This window comes from Galeopterus variegatus, unplaced genomic scaffold (assembly GCF_000696425.1).
Source record: "Galeopterus variegatus unplaced genomic scaffold, G_variegatus-3.0.2 Scaffold582, whole genome shotgun sequence".
NCBI classification, from domain to species: domain Eukaryota; kingdom Metazoa; phylum Chordata; class Mammalia; order Dermoptera; family Cynocephalidae; genus Galeopterus; species Galeopterus variegatus.
The window spans coordinates 532,914-551,089 of NW_007726693.1; the positions used below are offsets into that span (position 1 = coordinate 532,914).

The 18,176-nt window shown below is 46.2% G+C and overlaps 1 protein-coding gene across 1 annotated transcript in view; it reads right to left on the reverse strand.

Annotated features, from left to right (window-relative positions):
* Positions 1 to 12,106: 12,106 nt before the first annotated feature.
* The window catches only part of ALPK2 (alpha-kinase 2), a gene marked incomplete at its 5' end in the record, with an annotated part of 44,210 nt that continues 38,140 nt past the window's right edge, over positions 12,107 to 18,176 (reverse strand). Inside the window, one exon of the mRNA XM_008570215.1 lies at positions 12,107 to 12,879. Coding sequence (XP_008568437.1) covers positions 12,663 to 12,879 — 217 coding nt within the window. The remainder of the gene's footprint in view (positions 12,880 to 18,176) is intronic.

Genomic DNA, 18,176 nt, shown 5'->3' on the forward strand with positions numbered 1-18,176 from the left:
GTCCACAACCCTGGACACCTGGGTGCCCATACACAGCTTACATTAAGTAGTAACAAGGAACACCTGAGGATATTTACATCAAATGCTCAGCAAGATTCTGAATATCTGAGGGGCCCTGACCATTTTCTTGTATTTTCCCAATAGAAGCTGAGAAGTCCCATGATCTGTCATCTACAAGCTGGAGACCCAGGAAAGCTGGTGGTGTAGTTGGAAGGCCTGAGGGGGTAGGGAGCCAGTGATTTAGACTCCAGTCTGATACTCAAGGCCTGAGAACTGCAAGTGCTGGAGATCAATGTCCCAGCTTAAAGCAGTCAGGTGCAAATTTGATCTTTCTCCACCGCTTTTCTACTCAGAACCTCCAAAGAATGAATGATGCCTACCCACACTGGGGTGGGCCCTTTGCTTTATTCAGTCTACCAAATCAAATGCTAATCTTTTCCATAAATGCCCTCATAGATACATCAGAAATAATGTTGAACCAGATAATTGGGCATCCAGTGGCCAAGTCAAGTTGACACATAAAATTAACCATCAACTTCACAGACAAGTTTCATAGATGAATGATTTAGGGGAATATGTGCTACAAAACCATATTAGATTCAAAATGAGGGCCGAACTTTTCCAGAAGGCAGTAGGGCATTTAGTTATAAGAAACTGCTATATCCACATTTTCCTTCTTTGGTCGGGGAGAGGGATGGGGCAGGGAAGGTGGTCAAGATAGGTAAGGAATGGGAAGAGAGTAATTACAGAAGTCACCAGAATTCTGGGGAGGGATTTGAAGCCAAGAAAAGGTAGGCAAATTTTTCAAGGTTCCACATTGATCAGTACATCAGGGCCAGAACCAGGACAGAAAGCAGAGATTTGCTGTAACAAGGATAAATTTTGTTTCTGCAAAGAGTAAGTGGAAGGTTAATCAGGACTCTCTGGGTTGTAAGGAATAGAAACCCAACTCCAACTAGCTTTAGCAAAAAAGGAATTTACTGACTACCCTAATTGAGTAGTTTGAGGAGTAAATGGGATTCAGCCATGGCTGGATCTAGGTGAAAGGACCTCCAATCTGCAGTCTCAGTTATCAGCTCTCAGGAGATCCTTAAATCAGAAGAGCCTGTAGGCAATCTACTGCATTCCTTCTCTGTGCTTTTTTTTTAACCTGAAACTTTTTTTATTATTATTTATTTATTAAGAATATTCATGAGATACAAAGCTAATTGTCCCCCCTCCTGCCCATGATGTGAGGGCCAGATTCATGCTGGGGGCATACCCATTACCAGAAATTACTTTTGTACCCTTTGTCCCCTCCCAATTATCCCCCAACCTCCCTCCCCCTCCCCCTCTCCCCTTCACTCCAATTTGTAGCCCTAGGAATGTTCCCTCCCTCTGTTGGATCACGGCACTACTGTGGTCTGTCTTTTCTGCCTTCTTTCTCTCTAAGCTCCCACATATGAGTGAGCACATGTGGTATTTATCTCTGGGTGCCTTGCTTGTTTCACTCAACATAAGTTTCTCCAAGTTCATCCATGTTGTTGCAAATGGGAGAATTTCATTCTTTTTTGTGGCAGAGTAGTATTCCATAGTGTATATACACTACAGTTTCCTTATCCAATCATCCACCAGTGGACATTTAGGTTGGTTCCGTATCTTGGCTATTGTAAACAGAGCTGCAATAAACATGGGTGTGCATGTATCTGTTCGAAATGATGATTTCTGTTCCTCTGGATGTATACCCAGAAGAGGGATTGCTGGATCATATGGAAGATCTATTTGTAGTTGTTTGAGAAAACTCCATATTGTTTTCCAAAGCGGTTGTACTAATTTACAGTCCCACCAACAGAGCAGTAGTGTTTGTCTCCACACTCTCGCCAGCATTTGTTATTCACTGTCTTTTTGATTATAGCCAGTCTAACTGGAGTGAGGTGGTATCTCAATGTGGTTTTAATTTGCATTTCCCCGATGACTAGTTATGTTGAGCATTTTTTCGTGTACCTGTTGGCCATTTGTATGTTCTCCTTTGAAAAATGTCTATTCAGCTCCTTTGCCCATTTTTTAATTGGGTCATTTACTTTTTTACTTCATAGTGCTTGAGTTCTATGTATATTCTGAATATGAGTCCCTTGTCGGATGCATAGTTAGCAAAAATTTTCTCCCACTCTGTAGGTTGTCTTTTCACTCTGTTGATTGTTTCTTTTGCTGTGCAGAAACTTTTTAGTTTGATATAGTCCCATTTGTTTATTTTTTCTTTTGCTACTGGTATAAAAATAGACATTCAGACCAGTGGAGTAGAATAGAACCTAGAAATCACCCCTCAGGCTTACAGCCATCTGATATTAGACAAAGGCAACAAAAATCTACATCAGGGAAAAGATTGCCTCTTCATCAAGAGGTGCTGGGAAAACTGGATATCCACGTGCAGAAGAATGGAACTAGATATGCACCTCTCACCATACACTAAAATCAACTCAAAATGGATTAAAGACCTAGGTATAAGACCCGAAACTGTAAAATTACTAAAGGAAAATGTAGGTGAAACACTTCAGCAGTTAGGTCTGGGCACAGGCTTTATGAACATGAGCCCGAAAGCACAAGCAGCAAAAGAAAAAATAAGCAAATGGGACTATATCAAACTTCTCTGTGCTTTTATGTCAGGTCCTAAGTGGGGCGGTCAGAACATACACATAAATAAATAAGCAGCAACTCTGGTCCTGAAAGCAGCTCACAGCAGGCGCCTCGTCCCTATCTGCGTGGGCCTCCCCTGCAGAGCATGGGCAACCTGACTTCCACCTGCCAGCATCGGCATCTTTTTGCTGGAGGCTGGCTTTGGCTTCCAGAAGCTGCTCTGCCCACACACAGCAGGCAAAAGTGCCAGATCCTCCTCCACCGACTGATGGAGTCAGTGCATAAAAGCTTCACTCCTCAGGGGGGTAACCCTGAGATGCATACTCCTCACCGGCATCCAGAGGTCCCCAGTGCAATTAAGCTCAGTGGCCCACAGTGGTCACTTGCTTGATAATGTGACCTCCATGGGCTGCCCTCCTGCCCTGCCTAACTTCCCCACTTCCCTGCTGGTGTTTCCTAGGATCACCTCCCAAATAAACTGCATGCATGCAAATCCTTGTCACAGGGTCTGCTTCTGGGGGACCCAATCCAGGACAGCTCGGAATGTTGAGGGGAGTGGGTGAACTCCATCAGCAACATGGAGATACCAGAATCAAAGAACATACAGTGTTCAGGTGCTGGAGCATGGAGCAGAGAGCTGTGAGAAGGGGCTGGAGAAAGTGACATATGTGACCTGGGAGGAAAGGGACATTCCTGGTGGATGCAATTGCAGGAGCAAGATTGAAATGGCACATGTAGCAAGATGAGAGCTTGAAATAGTACTATTTGTGCTGTTCCTTTTTCTCTCTTCCTCCTATGGACTGTTCTGGGAGTGGGGAGGCAGAGATACAATGTATCTTCCAGGAGAAATGGGTTGGAGGAGTGCAAAAAAGAGCACAAAGCAAAGTGCAGGGGTTTTAAATTATTTTTCCCCAGATAGGCTTTTCAGAGTCAGAGGGTGAAGGAGAGCACAGAAGTTTTTTCTTCCCACCCAGGGAGGAGAGACGAGGAGGGTCGCCTGGGCTGGGCACAGTGTGACGCACCAGGGAAAGGGTAGGACATTAGAACCCTTGGTGGGGGGTGCTGGGGGCCTCGGGGGGCCACCTAGAGGCTGAGGCAGTCTTTGTGAAGAGTTGTTACGTTAGCTATTTACCCAGTCATCGCAGGTGACAGCCGCCTGCTAAGTCCGTGGAGTGTCCCGGAGAGGATGTCCAGGCATCCCTCCGTGCCTGAGACTGGCCGACCCCTTCTCAAGTGCCACATGTGACCATACCATTCCCCTTTCAATGGCCCATGAAAATAAACCCCTTACTCAGAGATGGGGGCTGAACACCCCCAGAGCTGCAGTTGGGGTATGAAAGGCCCTGCACAATGGTGGAAGCCCACCCACTCCCTGACCCCAACACAGGCCGAGCAAGAGGCATGCCTAGGAGCCTGGGTGAGCGGCCAGCTCTCTACAAGACAAGGGAAATGACGACTCACAACTTCGGGAGAAAACAGAGCGGACTTTAAGTTGCCCACTCACGCACTATGCATTGAGGACTGTTCGCCGTGTGTGCATCTATAGATGGCAGAAATATATTATATAAAAGCCCTGAGGTTTGCTTTTTAGTTGTCTGAGGACAACTAAAATTTGGCAATATGTTTATGCAATAAAGACAGAAGTATAAAAATAGAACTGATAAATGTTTTTTGATAAAACATCTCCAAAGCTTCCTAGAAAATTCACTGTTAAATAAAGGGTGACCCACACATGAGGACTCTGTCACACACCACTGCAAGGAGAATAAACATGTCTCAGGCAGGGAGGCCTGAGAGGTGGGTGGCCGGCTTGAGACGGACCCCAGGAAAACAGAGAGGGCAGCAAAGGTGGCCTGGGGAGTCTCTTATCGGTATCCGCTCCTTTGCTTTGATACTCTTCCTGGAGGTTGCTAGGGCTTTTCTTTGGAGTATGTCACTGAAAACACCCTTTCTAGAAGACAAGTGACAGACAAGGCACCCAAGAGTCAGAAGATGTGATTTGGGGTGCTAACTCTGTCACTGAGTCATGACTGACCCCTGGCAAACTCACAGAACATCTCCACATTCAGTTCCCTCCTGTGGAAAAGGGATTGAGATGCCTGAACGACTCCCTCCCAGGCCACTGGCAAGCTTAAATGGCAGCGTAATCCACATTTGGAAGAGTTAACAGCTGCATGCAAAGGAGGATGCCACTGTCACTTTATCAGACCTCCTTTCGTCATCAGCATCTCTGCATCCACCACTGTCAGGGCCGTGCTTTCTGGAGATCTATGTGAAAAGGTGGAGGGGTGACCCTCCGAGGCAAACTGTCTGCCTCTTAACAGGCCTGTTTCTTGAGATGCAACAATTTCAGCCAAAGTTGACTATCTGGGTTTGTGACCAAGGGTAAGTGTTTGTGACAGGGGAGCATTTTGGTCTCCTGACCTCACATCACACAGGCAGTAGTTTGTCGTACCCATGACCAGGGCTGGCTCTGCAAGGAACACGCTTCTGCACTTCTCAAATGTAGTATTTACATTTCTTTATACCACTTGTTTTTTTGGTAGAACTGGAAATTTCAGGAAAATAAGGCTGAGCATAGGCTACTTTCCTGGAAAGTTCCATATCAAAATAACTGCTTTCCCTTTCTGGAATTCTGGGCCTGAAGTGTCTCCTTGATGACTTGGCCAAGGATAAGCACTCAAACGGAAATGTCCTCGTGTGTGTGTATTGGTCACTACACCACGTTTCAGGGAAATGTGGGTGGAGGTGGGGACAGGACTACTGTAAACTTTGTCCATAGCTATGTGCAACTCCACAGGGGCCAGTCCTCTGTGAAAGGTTGCATCAAGTCCTACCACCCAAAGTGATTAAAAGTCAGTCCAAAATCCCAATGCCCAAGTCAATCAGAAGCTTTGGGGTGGGGCCCCCATCAGTATTTTCTGAAGCTCTCTGGTATTCCAGTGCCGGGCCAAGTTTGGGAAAGACTGCTTTAATGGGTTGAGGTGGAAGGGGGTCCCTGAGAAAGTGACACATTTGAGTAGTGATCTAAAAGATAAGAAGAACACCAAGATAAGAAGTTTCTGGAAAAACACCAAATAAAAGGTAAACACTGAGTGGATTATTCCAGTAATTCAGAGAAAAATGCCCTATTTGCTTTTTTAAAATTATGATTCTGTAGAAAATACCAGGATAAGAATCAAAGATCATGCCCAGTATCTCTAGACATGAGGATGGGTGGAACCTCAAAATTCAAACCAACTAGGAGGCTCTTTCTGAGGAGACAGACCTCCACTTTCTCTAAGATTTTTGAAAGAGGACTTGATGGGAAATAATTTTGCTTGACCGGGATTTTCAGGACTCCACCTGCTAGGTAAAGTGAGTATGCAGGGAACTGGACCTCTGGGAGGTGACACGGCGAGGGAAGGGAGCAGGAAGGCAGGGCCAGCTGTTTCAGCCCATTGCCTTCTCCCGTACCGGGGTGGTTTTCCCTCATCTCAAGCCTGTCCCTGCGCGGGAGAGAGGGGGAAGATAATTCCTGGGCACAGGACCACATCTAATTAAAACCCTCAGTCTGGTGCGGCGAGGGATTTGTTTGATTTATTGGTTTCCTGGAACACAGACATGGAAACAATCGAAAAAACCGTATTGATCCTCAAGACCATATCAAGAGGCACGATTAGCAAGATGTATCAATACAGACATAAGTGATGACAAAAGACGGTCCCTCCTGGGAAGCCATACCCGTACCAAGTGGAATTTCTGTGGTCTGTTAATTCCAAGAAATGTCTGGGGCTATCTGCAAACAGTGGTTCCCATTGCTGAAATTCATCTGCCTGACAAAGACTGCTGGAATTTTCTACCACGAGCTGCTCCCTGATGTTTCTCTTCAGCCAGTTGCTACCCTATAAAGCCCTGGGGAAGCTGCCTCAAGAAAGAAGTTTCTGGACACTGGAATGGATCAACCTAATTTGGTTTCTGCCTTGTTCTTCCTTCTCTCTTCTATCTCTGAGTGTCTCAGTCCATTTGGGGCTGTTATAACTAAATACCATGGACTGAGTGGGTTATAAACAACAGAAATTTTTTTCTTACAATTCTGGAGGCTGGGAAGTCCAAGATCAAGGCACCAGCAGATCCAGTGTCTGGTGACAACCCGATCATGGCTTGTAGATGACATCTTCTCAGTGTGATCTCACATCGTGGGAGAGATGAGCAGTCTCTCTGGGGCCTCTTCTACAAGAGCACTAATCCTATTATGAAGGCTTCGCCCTCATGACCTAATCATCTCCCAAAGTCCCCACCTCCTAATACCATCACCTTGGGGGTTAGGATTTCAACATATAAACTTTGGTGGGGTGGAGGTGGGACATTAACATTCAGTCCACTGCACTGGGTCACTCCAGGCTTCCCACGACTTGCTTCTAAGCCCTTCTAGACATGGAGTCCTACTTGTTAGCCTGGAGATACCAGGTGTGGTACCAGACCCTGCTCTCCACCCCTCTGTCCTGCCTCCTGCCTGGGCAAGCACTCCACTCTCCAAGTTCCAGCTATGCAGCCCATGCCCATGGCTAAGCCTCAGCACCTCATGAAGCCCCAAAACCAAGCCTATATCCCGGACAAATCAGCAAGGATTCTGCCTGAAGCATGCCCTAGACTGCCCCTTATTTCTTACTCAGTGCAATACCTCCTCTGTTCTCAGGCAGATTTGCTTATTGTTCCCTGAGGATGGTCTTCTGGCTCTAGGAGAACCAGGGAACATTTCTACAGGCTGGGTTCCCATCACAATGCCAGGAAGGAGGTGGCACTGAAGGGGCAGTTCACATACCATTTTGTTTCTTCTGTCCTGGACTTCTAGCCTGAAAAACTGCCTGGTAGTAGATGTGGAAGTGAAAGGTAAGGACACTTTTATGGGGTAAATTGTCTCCCCCAAAAACTACTATGTTGAAGTCCTAACCCCAGTAACTCAGTATATGATATTATTTGAAGAGAAGCTCTCTCCCAAGTTAAAATGAGGTCATTAGGATGGGCTTTAATCCAATATGACCGGAGTCCTTAAAAAAAGAGGAAATTTGGATACAGACATGCACACAGGGAGAGCATAGGAGTGACACTGCCACAGGCCAAGGAACTACCAGAAGCCTGGGGAGAGTCTGGAATGGATGTTTCCCTAGCAAATTCAGAGGGAACACGGTCCTGCCGACACCTTAAACTTGACCTCAAGGCTCCAGAATTGTGAGGCAACAAATTTATGTTGTTTAAGCCACGCAACACTTGTGGTACTTGATGAGAGCTCTGGAAAAATAATACAGACGTCACAGAAGGCCCTGTGGGTGAAACTTATCACTGGAAAGCAGCAAGCCACTACCTTACACATGGATGCAGAGAAAGAGGAAATGACGGGACAGAGAGGGAGAGACGTATCTCAACAGACTTGCTTCTGATACTTCTGGGCCCTAAACAGAAGCTGGCACACTGGCTCTTCTTGATCATATGTGATAAAAAAAAAATGTGACTTTTGAAAAAAGTCTCTGAGATTATTTCTATCTGGGACCATTTGGGTCTCTCAGGAAGAAAAGAATTGGAAAAATTATTGATCTATTGGTGCAATTAGTGCTTGTAAATATTTGTTTGTTGCATCATAACACTGAAGGCTGTGCTCACGTGATCACACAGGTGACATTGTCTCCATCTTTCCTCTCAGCTTTTACAAAATAGTCTTGGGAGAAGCAGGCTCTCAAAGCTCCCTACAGCAAAGAGTTGGAAAATATATCCTGTGCTTGGAGACATTTTTTTTTTAAGCTAGTTAAGCTCAAGTGGCATCTGTTGATCTAAATGGGGGAGAAATGCTGTTCTGCTCATTCGGTACACGTGGTCCAGCAGAACAGAACACACAAAGAGAATGAGCCAGACCCGGGCCCTCGGCAGGCTCCTCCCAACACAAACACAAAACAGTGCGTACATTTAGAAAAGAGAGCATTTTATAATTAGAAAATAATTGTTACTTCTTTAGGCATTCTTTTTCATAAGACTCTAGTGAAACCCTTAGCTATTATGAAGCTTGTCAGAAGCATGGCTGGGTGGTTTGGTACAATAGGTACATGAAATATTAATATAAGCTAGCCACCCACACATCCAAAACCAGACCTCTCCAGAACGTGATTAGCAAAATGTCATCGTTTCCCTGCCATTCTCATTAGTGACAAACCTGCTGCTGAAAATGTGGGCCCATTCTGATGAAACTTTCATTTGCTTTTGCCATCTCCCCTCATGGAGTTCCATTGTCAAGCCCTTTAGGAAACCGGGAGGTGTATGTACGTGACCAGCCTGCAGGCAACGGAAAGGAACAAAGCCCCCAGCTGGACCCCTCGGGCTGTCTTAGCTCAATGCCTGGGTTGAGAATTCAGTGTATTCACAGTCCTCCTAACACTGCACACTGATGGAGACAAACAGGAAAGTCAACCGAAACTGGATATTTGCAAACTGAGCTAAAACACTGTCAGTGAATGTGGACATTTCTGAGACCCCAGAACAATGCCTCTGGTGTAAGAGCCCACTCCATGCTCACCCTGTTATCTGACTGCAAGAAAAACAGAACTTTATCTCAGAACAGAAGGGTCTGGGTGGCTGGACAGATGACCACACAGCCCCCTACAAGACCATTCCTGGGAGCCCTGGCTGGGACAAACCCCACTGTGAGAGCTCCTTCTGTCCCCAGTCCTCTAAATGATTTTAAACAGATGAAATCAGATTACGATAAACAGTGAGGGCAGTTTGAAAAAAAAAATCTAAGCATCCATGAAAGGAGGAAGAGACAGCTCCATCCAAGAGAGGTGTTCCCCAGGGGAGCAAAATCTGGGAGTAGAAAATCCTTTCCCTCCAACTGTCTCCCTGCAAGATAAGGCAAATCATAACTAAAGCCAAAATACTTCATTATTTTAGTTATACTGAGTTTCCACCTATGTTGTCAGAGCTAGGGTTCAGACCCTTCAAACCCATTGTACAGACTGGGTCCCCAGACCCCTCACACGCAGGTCCTTGCTAGGAAATTGGGAAAGATTCTAGGAGCCGTTGGCAGACGACATGAGCTGAGTCCTCGGCTTCCTCAGCAGTAGCAGCTTACAGGTCTGGCACTGGCGGTGGCCTTGCAGAAGGTCCTGGGGCACTAGCAGCAGCAGTAGTGGCCTCCCCATGACCCCCCACAGAGGAGGCATCCCGAGGCTGGGAGGCGCTGTGGATCAGAGCCACTCAGCCTTATACTTAAGTCCATAACCCGGGACACCTGGGTGCACCTGCGCACTTACACTAGATGATAACCAAGGAACGCCTGAGTGCACGTGCCTGTTGACATCAAATGCTCGGCAAGATTCTGAACATCCGAGGGGCCCGGACCATTTTCCTATGTTTTCCCAACACTCCCCAAGTGAAGATTCAAAGCCAGCGAGAGGGGAAGAGGGTTACAGGATGACTTTTACTTTTTATTTTAGACCTTTCTATAATTTAATTTTTTTTTCCTTTTTGTCTTTTTTACTGACTGGTAATGGGATCGCAACCCTCGGTGTTGCGCCTGCACCGCGCTCAGCCAGTGAACGGGAACCAGTTTCCACATGGGATCCGAACCCTCGGCGGGAGCGCCGGCCGCACTCCCAAGCGGCGCACTCTCCAGTGTGCCACCGGGCCGGCCCTATAATTTAATTTTTTTAACATTTATGTTGATGTTATTTTTATAATTACAAATTATTACCAAAGAAAGTATCCTGGGCTGTGAAGGTTTTGTTTCACCCACACTGACATATAGATAAATGATGTAAATAGATAATAGACAGACAATAATTACAGTCAGAATGTGCCCTGCCCCTTTTTGCTATTGTGGAACCTTCCAGAACTTCACTGCTAAATACGTCTGTAAGATCTCTATGGGCAAAGGAGGCTATAGGCTGCCTTGTAGAAAACTGAGCATTTAATAATCTGTAAACCAAGGGAACCACTTCAGAAGAAAGGCTGGAAATGGCAGACTTTCTGAAAAAGATGACATGTGACTAACGGAAGTGTTTTCTCCTTCAAATCCCTTTTCAAAACAAAAATCCCGCCTCTGTTCCCTGTTTTATCAAAACCCCATGCCTGAGGAGAGTGGTGTTTTAAAGCAGAAGACAGGAGGGCCAGCCCTGCTCCGAGGTCTGCACGCGGGAGTTACTGAGTTGTCAGTGTTACCTACAGCAGGTGCCCCACACGGATGGTGTTTCTCTGGGCCGCCACCAAGCTGCTGATCCACGTGTCAGAGGCAGCTGGTTCTTCCTTGTGGGACTGTTATTTGAACTCCAGGAGGCCTAGTCACACCCCCAGCATTTCATAGTCTAGATGCCGCCCTTTGGCTGTGGTCCCTGGCTGGAAGCACCCAGACCTGCTGGGAGTACATTAGAAATGCAGAGTCCCAGGCCCCACCCCAGATCTACCAAATTAGAACCTGCATTTTCCCGAAATCCTGGTGATTTGATGCTCACATTGAAGTTTGAGAAGCATGGATCATGCTGCCCAGAGGAGGCCTGACAGTTCTTCCAGATTCGGTCAGAGAGTTGGTGAAATCTGTCTTAAAAACCAGCCAGCCATCTGAAAAGGCTACCTACTGTATGATTCCAACTACACTATATGGCATTCTGGAAAAAGCAAAAGCTATGGAGATGGTAAGAAGACCCGTGGTTGCCAGGTGTTGGGCTGGGGGAGGGAGGCATGGAGGGGTGGAGCGTGGGGGATATGTAAGGCAGCAAACCTACTCTGCATGCTACTGTCACGGTGGGGACATGTCATCATGCGTTTGTCCAAACCCAGAGAATGTACACCAGCACAAATGAACCCTAATGGGAGCTGTGGACTTTAATTAATAATAATGTATCAATACTGGCTCATCAATAGTTATAACAAATGTACCACACTAATAATGATGCTAATAATGGAGTGGGGATGAGGGGATACATGGGAACTCTCCATACTTTCCACTCATTTTCCTATAAATCTGAAAGTGCTCTAAAAGTATAAGGCTATTAACGAAATAACAACAACAAACCGATGGGGCAGCAGATATTCTCCTACACTTTGGGAGGCATAAAGCTGTCCTTGAGTTGTCTTTATATCATTTCTCTTCACCAATGTGAACAGCTGCTGCCATTCTCCTCTATGGCTGGGCATGTCCCAAACTGGCAGAGAAGGAGGCTCGGGTGGAATGGGGTGGGGGTGGGGTGCCAGGATCCCTGGGAGCTGTTTAGTGCACCGCAGCCAGAATCAGCACGCGTCTTCTGCTGCAACCCGTGGTGGGTCTGCCCTGGGTTTAGGAAGACCAGGTTCAGGGAGCCAAGTAGAACATGACGGGACCTAAATTGTAATGTAAAAATAAGGGAAAACACAGATGCAAATATTTTGTGCTCTAGTAAACTTATGAGGAAATTGCTAAATCTTGGGGGAATGTGAAATATGGCACAGATTCTAAAGAACGAGTGTCTATGATGACATATGCATCTTACACTTTAAGTTTATATATGAATTTAATGGAACAGAACATTGTAACTGGCTCTGTGAATAACAATGGGAAATGGCCTTAGGTTTCAGAAGCCATCTCCAGCAACCACAGCTTCTTCAACACTAGTGCAGCTCAACCCAGTGGGGGAATTCATGATTTCTGTTTACATCACAGCTGGATATGTCTAGAAATCCCGAGGTTAGGAATGGGGTGGGAAGGATTTTGGTTGTGGACAGACCCTGCTCAGCACCAAGTTCTCGACAACACAACCACACGCAAATACAGAAACAGACATGACATGAGGTTGGTAAAAATACTAAACGTGTATACAAAGAGTGGACAGTTGATTCAGTCTTTCCATAAGTCTGGTCACAGATCCTGTTTGGAAATCATTTCAGCAAAGACAGCAGGTGACGGGTTTAGATGCATGTGGGAGCACAGTCAGCTGGGAACAGGGACAGTCACACACTCTGTGCAGGCTGTGTATTTTCTTCTGCGTGTTTGCAGATTTTCACTCACAAGACTGTGCTGCTAGCTGGTGGCCATTAGTTAATGAGGGCTGTTAGGTTCTCTTTTCTGCTGGGGTCCCAGAGTCTGTCTTCCTCACTGTTGTGGAATTCGTCTGCACTTTGCTTTTCCCCGTGCCTGGCTTCTTCTGTTTCTGGTTGTTGTTTTGAAGGGACTTGAGCCCCAGCATTTTACAATACTTGTTACACTGGTGTAGCGTTTTAAACTGGTCGATGAAGGTCATAGAACAGTTGCCTTTAAATCCTTTGTACCTGTGAGTGTGGGTGGAAGGAAACAATTTTTTAAAACAGAGCACTTCAGTTTATACAAAGAAAATTTGAAAGGGGAAACTAATGGTGTATGAAAAATATATTTATTCCATTTTAGGTAAGAATGGCCACATGGTTGACGCTACTATTAATGAGAGGGAAAAAAAAACACAAAGACTGTGGAATGAAGTACAGGCAAAGATCTGTTGGCATGCACAGTACAGATCAAAGGCCACCCATTCTGCAAGTTACCTCTTCTCTCTGACTGTTTCCTTTGCTATGCAAATAAGTCAGGCACAGAAAGATAAATACTGCATGTTCTCACTCATATGTGGAAGATAATTAAGTGGAGCTCATAGAAGTAGACAGGCTGGGAAGGGGAGGGGGGAGAAATAGGGAGAGGTTGGTTAATGGATACAAACTGGCAGCTAGACAGGAAGAGTAAGTTCTAGTTTGTGTTCTATAGCAGTGCTAGGTGTTTATAATTACAATAATTTATTGTATATTTTCAAATGGCTAGGAGAAAGGGGTTCAAATGTTTTCGACACAAAGAAATGATACATGTTTTCAATGATGGGTATACTAATTACCCCAGTTTGAACATCACACATTGTATACCTGTATTGAAATATCACTCTGTACCCCATAAACATATACAAAAAAAAGAGATCAAAGGCCTACGATTTTACCTGCGTTCCAGGTGTTCATGGCGGCAATATGTCAGTATATTATTGCCCTTTCCCTCTTAGCCATTACGACAAGTGCTGGACCATTTTGATAAACATTAGATCTCTTAGTGATTCAAAAGTCACCCCTTCCCAACCAGAGGTTCTGAATAAAGAATTCTTATGGAATATAGCAATATTTATAAAGCAAATATATTTCATAGGCCTCCAAAGCCCTGAAGTTTCAGGTTTAGCCTAACTTCTTAAAAGTACATATAGACATGTTAACCTTGCAAAAGACGGGAAATTTTCCCCAGGCTAAAGTCTCTGTTGTAAGATAAAGAGTTGTAGCACAGCAAAGTTGCTGGCTCAAGGACGGACAAGTCACTGATTGATATGTAAAGATACTGGGAAATTGTGTAGGGAGAAGGGATGTTTGCTAAGATAAAGCTTTTGTTAGTGGATCAACTTAACCTTTTGCAAATTGCATTATGGAATGTCACTTGCTTGTTTTACTGAATGTTACCAGCTTCTATTGTTAAGCTTGTTAAACTATACTTAGCTCAAACCCCACCTATGTTCTTTTCCTGTAACTTCCTGGTCTCGAGAATAAATGCAGGGCAAGAACCCCAGTTCGTGGTTAATTTCCCCAAAAGAAGGAATGCCTCTCTCTTGAGGGTTCCATGAAATTAACCCCTTTGGGGTCTCTCACTGCTCAGAAGAAATGGGCTTTGAGTGATCCTTTTTGCAGCTCTGTTACCCAGGGGAAGAGAGGTGACAAATCTATGTGAGATAAAGCAACAAATTCTAGAACTCTGGAACTGAAAGAAATTATTTAGTTTAGACCTTTCAATTTACAGTTGAAGGAATTTAGGCTGAGAGGTTGGAGGACCAGCCCAGGAAAACAAAGCAGGTTTATCAAGAGACAGGATTGGAATGCAGCCCTCCTACAGCAAAGTTCTGTCCCATGACATCCCACCTTGTCCCCAGGAGAAGAATCTTGGCCTTTGTCTCCAGCAGGCTCTCAGAAGGACTATGCTGACCTCTTGTCCAGGAGTAGTCTCAAGACTGTTCCTTTTGGTTGGAACATTTAATACTCAAACTGTAAATGATCCCCATCATGGTAGATGAGTGTGTTCCTTGAATGCACAAGTGGGCAGGCCCCCAAGTCTCCCAAATCCCTGCAGATGAACAAGAACCATCAAGAAAGCTGGTCAAAGGCTCAGGCCTCCTGGGCTCTGGGCAGAATTTCTCAAGGTAGTTCTGCAGTGTCTGACTGCCTCCCCAACCCACTGACCTCCTTTCAGCCATTGGAAGTGTCCATGCCCCTCCTTCCAGGAGTCTGTGCCCTTACTATTCCCACTGCGTTGGATGTTCCTTCCTCCCTTTCTGATTAAGTTGCTCGCCTTCAGTTCTCAGCTCATTTGACTTCCCCTAGGAATCCTTTCCTGACCTCCCCAACCAAGTCAAATCCCTCTATCATATACTCTTCCAGACTGTATGCCTCTTCTCTGTAGCACTATCACATACACGGTCTGCCATGTGTGAGTGGATGAATTGGTTAATGTCTGTTTCTGTGCACACTGTAAACTCCATGAGGGGAAAGGTCAATGCCCTCTCCTCACCAATACACCCCAACACCTAATCCAGTGCTTGTAGAAATGGTAGAAACTCAACAAATAGAAGACAATTTTTTAAAAGACTGAGGATACTTTTAATTTTTGTGGTTGTTCAAAGTGTTTTTTCAATTTTCTGCTCTTCTGTTGATATGCATCAGTGCCATGTCCTCTAAAATACCGACACACAGGAGGAAGGGACAGAGCTTTCCTCCCTCCCCTCTCTACAGAGTACCTAGCCTAGCACTGTGCTAGAGGCTACAGATACAACAGAGAAGAAGCAAGACATTGACTGCATGGCACCTGCTGTCTGGTGAAGAAGACTGATATTGAACCTTATGATGAAATGCAATAAAAGTGATGGAGGAAAATACTGCTGGCTTAGTAAGTCTGGACATTTATTAGTAGCCTCTCTAAGCTTCTGTTGGTTTTCTCATCTCCAAAATAGAAATAATGATAATACCTACCCCATAGTGTTGTTGAGAGGATGAAATGAGAAAATCCACATAAACCACCTAGCTCAGTGCATGATACATGATAAAGATTTGATTGCTGTTGTCCATGTTACCATTATAATGATCAGTATTATAATCGGGGCAACTGATGGTAGCTTCCTGTGGAAGCGATGTTGAAGCTGACATTGGAAAAGTGAGGAATTTGCCAGTTGAAGCTGAGGAGCAGGGGTGTATCTGGCATACAGGTTGGGTGACATAATTGGCTGAGCTCAGTGTACGAAGAAAACATGGGCTTCTCGCTCAGAAAGTGTTAAGAATTTCAAGACGATTATAGTAGAGCATTAAACCAAACTCAGGCCCTTCTGAATGTGGGCCCCACGCAGCTGCACAAGGTACACACCCACAAACTAGCCTGGCGGTGTGAGCGTGCTGGTTGTTTCTGATTAACAGGGCCAAACGCAAATCGGCAAGCAAGGTCTGCGATAGTGGCATGACGTGGATCCTGCAGCCAGTGTGATCAAAGAAACCACGAGGGCAACACGCGTGGAACGAGTGGGGCGTGGGCCTGCGCTCGTGGATCCTGCAGCCAGTGTGACCAAAGAAACCACGAGGGCAACACGCGTGGAACGAGTGGGGCATGGGCCTGCGCTGGGCTTTAAGCACTTCGGGGCAGGCGGGAAAGTTTTCTCTCCTCTCTGAAGCTAAGGCACCAGCCTGCAGCTCTGTCCTGGTGGTTCCTTACACATCCAGCCTGCCCCTCCTCCTCCTCCCTGCTAGAGGACTGCTCTGCCTCTCGGAGTCCACAGTCCATCTCCTTGTGAAAACATCAACCAAAGACAGGAGATGCATCTAGCAGGATAAGTATTCTGCTGCTGACCACGTCACTTTTATGTCTCTATCTGCTTCTGCAGGAGACCCCCAGGAGGGCTGAAATGTCCACCTGTCTGGTTTCCTTCATGCCTGAGCACACCCTGGTGGGACCCGGGCCAGCTGGGCCTGGTCGGTCAGGCATGATGAAATCATCTTCTGCTGGATGGGGCCTCGGCCGCTTCTCTGACAAACTGAGGATGTCATGGGCAGAGCCAGCCTCTCTGTCTAAGCACATAGGAGACAAGTCCTGGTCATCTATGTTAGCACTGCCTTGAGCTTTTAAACGTTCAGACAACATCTACTGTCCACAGAGCAAAATCACTAATTCACACTGTGATCTCCCAGAAAGGTCCCCACTCCCTCCTCCCTAAGCACTGCCTCGGCAGTCAAGTGTTAATGCTTTGTGACAAATGCCCTTATCTAATGTTTCCCATCTCTGGAATGGAGAAAGCTGAGTTTGGTCAAAACAGCACGACTTCTGGGTGGCCCCTGGAAACCCAGAGGGCTTCCAGGAATCTGGTCCCTTCTTTTCCTCCACTTAACCTCCTTTCTTAGATCCATCCAGGGTCAGGCAGCAGAGACTGGAGCCAGGTTCTAGAACAGATGGCTGCATGCGGGCATGATGAGGCCCTAGAGGGCGGGCAGCTGTGCAGGGTCTAGGACGCCCTTCCTCAGCCCCAGACCCCTTGAAGCCCCGCTGGACAGCTGTCTCTGTACAGCCTCCCAGCCCCTCCACACCATGAGAAAAGACCTCTCCTTCCTCCTCCCTGCATCTCCCGGAGGACTAGACCTGCTCCTTGGGATTAGGGTTGCGTGCACATGTCTCTCCACAGACGGGGGTCCCTCCCGGGACACTGCTCTATATCCAGAATTCCTGTTGGGGGAGCATTTTCAATAAATGTCAAAGGAACAGATGAAGTGATACCAGCCCGCCCTCAGAGCCACCTACGGTCAGCCAGCAGGGTCTCCCCATCACATTCATGAACCTCTCTTTGTCTAGTCTCTTAAGTTGATCCCTCGGGCAATATGCAAACTTCCCTCCCCCAACTGTCTCAGGTGCAGATGTTTTTTGCTACCCAGCATCTGCAGAACTGGGAATCTTTCTCCTTTTGCACTTTGGTCTGTGTCTCAGCCAGGATGTTGGGCTTCTGCCTTGAACTATTGTTCTCTTGAAATGGGAGCCACTACCCTGGCCATTGTCCTTGCCCCAGAAGAAAAACAAGCCAACGTCCTTTGTGTTCCTAGCCCAGTTAACTCCACATTTATTCAGCGCACATGAGCCCAATTACACCAAGCCCTCATATACCCAAGCAGCAGGAAATACAGTTCTCCTGCATGTGGCCCACCTTACCATCTGCTGTCCTCGGGGCTGGAGGAGACCACAAAGCTGGTCTTCCATGACATCCCTCCAGCATGATCACCATTGCAGAAACTCGCCACTTTTTCTTGGACAGATTTACAGGGCGGAATAGCATCCTCCCCAACACCCCTCAATCATGTCCTGCCCAGAAGCTCAAAATGTGACCTTATTTGGAAGTAAGGTCAATGCAGATGTAATTATTCAAGAAGAGGTCATACTGGAGTAGGGTGGACCCTCAATCCAGTATTACTGGTGTCTATATAAGAAGAAGAGAAAAGACAGACACGCAGAGAGAACGCCATGTGATGACGGAGGCAGAGATGGGAGTGATACA